The sequence below is a fragment of the Penicillium samsonianum genome (assembly GCF_028829775.1).
Source record: "Penicillium samsonianum strain IBT 33392 chromosome Unknown utg000009l_segment0_segment0, whole genome shotgun sequence".
Lineage (NCBI taxonomy): Eukaryota > Fungi > Ascomycota > Eurotiomycetes > Eurotiales > Aspergillaceae > Penicillium > Penicillium samsonianum.
The window spans coordinates 1,645,872-1,649,989 of NW_026643267.1; the positions used below are offsets into that span (position 1 = coordinate 1,645,872).

Consider the following 4,118-nt stretch of genomic DNA (forward strand, 5'->3'; position numbering starts at 1 on the left):
CTATACAATTTCGACGAAACCGGGTTTCGAATTGGCGAAGGGAAGGCTCAAAAGGTTGTTTCAGCCCGGGGCAATTCATATAATAGTACCGGTGGTCAAGCCGAATCGCTTACCGGTGTTGAATGTGTCTCAGCTACGGGTTGGGTTATGCCGCCATGGTTTTTAGTGAAGGGACAATTCCATATGGAAGGTTGGTTCGTCGACACCAATTTACCAGACAACTACACGATTTGTCCAACCCCAAATGGCTGGACTGATGAAATCATTAGTTTTGCATGGCTCCAGGTGTTCGATGAATTTACATCATTACGCATTAAAAAGGGGGAATATCGTCTTCTTTTAATGGATAATCATGGTTCACATTTAACCTATGATTTTATTGAATTTTGTTGGACAAAACGCATTATTCCTTACTGCTTTATTCCAATACAACACATGGTTGCCAACCTCTCGATGATACACCTTTCTCGGTCTTAAAGCATTACTATAAACAATACAATAACGAGACTGCTTTTTGGGGTGGTGATGCGAAACACAAAGCCAATTTCTTCGCGGGTATTCATGATATACGCACACGATCATTAACCGAGCGGACAATTCGACACGGGTTCCGAGAAACTGGAATTTGGCCTGTTAATTCAGATAAAGGCCTTGAAAAATTGAAGTTAGTAGACAATGATCTCCCCGAAATGCCCGGGTTTATAGTTCATGATATTATGTCTGGAACGACACCACCCCCACCATCAAGTTCACTACCAAATTCACCACCTACGACCGTTCAAAAACTCCGAAAAGCGAGCAGTAAGGTCGTGAAGCATATACAAAACAATGCTACAATTTCTCCGAAGGTGCGGGATAGCCTTGCTCGGATTTTAGCAGGTGGACTCGCTCTTGCCGAGGTTGGTGCTCAATTTGCGGAGGACAATGTTCGCATTTTACGACGGAAAAAAAAGTCCAATGCTGCTAAAACAAAGCGCAGGCTTCCTGAACTAGGCCCTCGCTTAGTTAAGGACTGTAAAAAACACATATCTGACCGCGCCGACCGAGAAAGGCTGCAGATGTTCAACCGATCTAAGAAATCATGGCGGGATGCAGCTATTTTAAAAGCAATTGAGGACGGCGACATTGAAAATTCAGGAGAAATTGAGGATGATAATAGTGCAGAAAAGGCCCGGGATTGGATAGATGATCTTTATTGTGTTGATACAGAAGGCGATGCTATTTAAATTCAATGAATTCATGGTTGGAAATGAAAAATTTGTAATTAGGCCCGGGAACCCGGACACCGCCAGGTGGCCGCAGTTCGACGACCCGGTTATGTGTCAACAAGTCACGTTTAGCCACCATATCTTATCAGATCCGTTAAGTGGAGTCTCACCGGGACTAGAGCTCTTACACTCGATTACTCTTCAGATCAAGGATCATTTTCAACCGGCATCGACCATGCAGTCAAAGCTCACCCTTCAGCCAGAATAGTTCCTTGGGTAAAATGTTTTAGGTGACGTTTTGAAGCACCTTATGATCAAGATTTGAAGGAGCAACGGGACCCACTGCCATTCCGGGGTGACCAAGTACAAGACCCACTTGATGTCTATCCTTCGCTTGCCTGGACACTTATATGGGGAGGAACTTACAGCGATATAACTGGACCATGGCTTACTAGATTTATGAGTGTAAATGGGCTCCAATATTGGGAATATCTCATATGAGATGAACAACGACTGAAGAGTGTAGGTGCAATTGAGAATTTGACTAGGCAAATGAAGGAAGCGTGGGGGGAAGAGGGTCCACGAGATCATGTTTACTAGGGGTATTTCAAGGCAAACCAACAAGTAAATACGAGCTCTCTTTCTGCTCAAAGCCTCAAACTGAGTATTGCTCATATTAAGCCATCGATCTAAACCACAATTACTAATTTACCCCCACAAGTTCTTTCACCCTAATTCTATATCGAAAGATCGGACTTTTAATCGACATCAAGTATCCTGTCTTCAACAACCCTTGGAATCTTTTATCCCTCATCGTCGCACAACATCTCATTCACAATTCCGTAAGCCAATCTTATAGCACTAGGCTTAGTAAGACCAGGTTTATAGGTCGAAAGAACACTTACCCTGAATTTACTTTTAAGTTAGAGATTTAAGCGAGAAGTCCTCGTAGCTACCTTTATGCTTTTAACTTCCCGTAATATTTCCGTAGTACTAAACTAAGAATAATTTTACGACTTCCTCGAGCCTTCGTCTGCGGCTCCGCAATGACATAATTCGGGATCCTAGATCTGTCAGCAAATCTGAACAGAAGAATTCACTGTTCCGACCAGGAAAGACTATACTCTTTGCCTTACGGTCGTGGGGGAAATATTACCGTATTCGGAAAGTTGCGGCGCATTGTGGGCCTTCCCCCACGTTTCAACGTTCCGCCCCTTATGGGGACAATATTACCGTATTAGGAAGGTTGCGGCGTATTTTGCTGCGAACGGGTGTGGACTGAAAGTTTGGATCCGCAAATAAAATCGCCCACTTGTTACTTAGGTAAAAGAGTTATCAGGTGGATGTTCAGGACAAGTTGGCCAACATGTCTCGGGTCACAACCGGGCAAAATTTCCCAGAAGGACGGACCTGAACTTCGCCTGATCTCACGCGGGGGCACTTACTCTAGGCTATGCGATATGTTTCTGTTGACATCAGTCCAGGCGAAGACCCTCCCAACTATAGAAAGGGTCCCAATTATAAAGTCTTTCTCGCGTCCTGCGTGATTCACTCCGAAAGTGTAGCATAAAGCCACAGGTCCCTACACTTCGGTCTCCCACCACCATCATCTTCCATCACAACCAATATGGCACCTTCGACTCATTTCAAGCTTAATACTGGCGCCCAGATCCCCACCGTGGGACTTGGTACGATACAAGCGCTGGTTTCTGCGGGCCTTAGCGATTTTGCTGACAAGAAATACAGGCACTTGGAGATCTGAATCTGGTCAGGTACGCCAAGCAGTCTCGTTCGCCCTCAAGAACGGATATAGTCACATTGATGCAGCATTGTAAGATTCCCATGTCTCTTTTGTAGCGCATGCTCTTGGCTAACAAATGATAGGATATACGGTGGGTTGTAACAAAGAAAACAAGCAAGCTTTTTGGGGTCTAACGGGATAACTAGGAAACGAGCATGAAGTCGGCCAGGGTATCAAGGATAGTGGTGTCCCCCGCGAAAACATTTTCATCACCAGCAAGCTGTGGAACACCCACCAGCCTAATGTTGGGGAAGGTCTCCAAAAGACACTTGACGCTCTAGGCACGGATTACCTCGATCTCTACGTAAATTAACCCTTTTCTCTTTTGGGCAGACGCGGCACGCCTGTCGACAGCTTGGCTAACACAAAAATCAGCTCATCCACTGGCCAGTCCGACTTGTTCCTGTAAGTCACTCCGCTATATCCCTCCATCATGACATATGCATGGCTAACTTGAACGCACAGAACGAGTCGAGCGCACTTCTCCCAGTCAATCCCGATGGCACGCGATCCATCGACCGATCCTGGGACCAGAGTGAGACCTGGCGCCAAATGGAGGAGGTATACAAGGCCAGCAAAGTCAAGGCGATCGGCGTGGCTAACTGGTCGATTCCTTATCTAGAGGAGCTCAAAAAGAAGTGGACCGTGGTCCCTGCTGTCAACCAAGTCGAGTTACACCCTTTCCTTCCTCAGCACGCAATGAGGAATTGGTGCGACAAGCATGGAATCCTCCTTGAGGCGTATTCACCACTTGGTTCCGAAGGTAAGTGCTCGTTCGCACGCTATGTGGAGTTGCCATGAGGTAACGCTAGCTAACTTGGTTGTTTCCAGGTGCCCCGCTCATGTCTGATCCCGCAATTCAGGAGATCGCTAAGAAGAATGATGTTTCACCCGCTACTGTACTCATCAGCTACCACGTCAACAAAGGCGTTGTTGTACTGCCCAAGTCTATTAACGAAAACCGAATCGTGAGCAACAGTCAAGTTATCCCTCTCTCACGCGAGGATATGGATGTGCTGAATGGCCTGGCTGCACAAGGAAAGGCGAAGCGTATCAATACGCCTCTGTTTGGATGGGATCTCGGGTTCGATGACTGGTACAAGCAGTGA

The 4,118-nt window shown here is 46.2% G+C and overlaps 1 protein-coding gene across 1 annotated transcript; it reads left to right on the forward strand.

Moving 5' to 3' along the window:
* Positions 1–2,835: 2,835 nt before the first annotated feature.
* On the forward strand, positions 2,836–4,118 carry N7471_013566 (putative glycerol dehydrogenase (GCY1); the record flags this gene model as incomplete). The annotated part of the gene is made up of 7 exons (XM_057286285.1): positions 2,836–2,896; positions 2,955–3,039; positions 3,093–3,100; positions 3,156–3,313; positions 3,385–3,414; positions 3,475–3,772; positions 3,841–4,118. The coding sequence occupies 7 exons, from the start codon at positions 2,836–2,838 to the stop codon at positions 4,116–4,118; spliced, it is 918 nt and encodes a 305-aa protein (XP_057129610.1).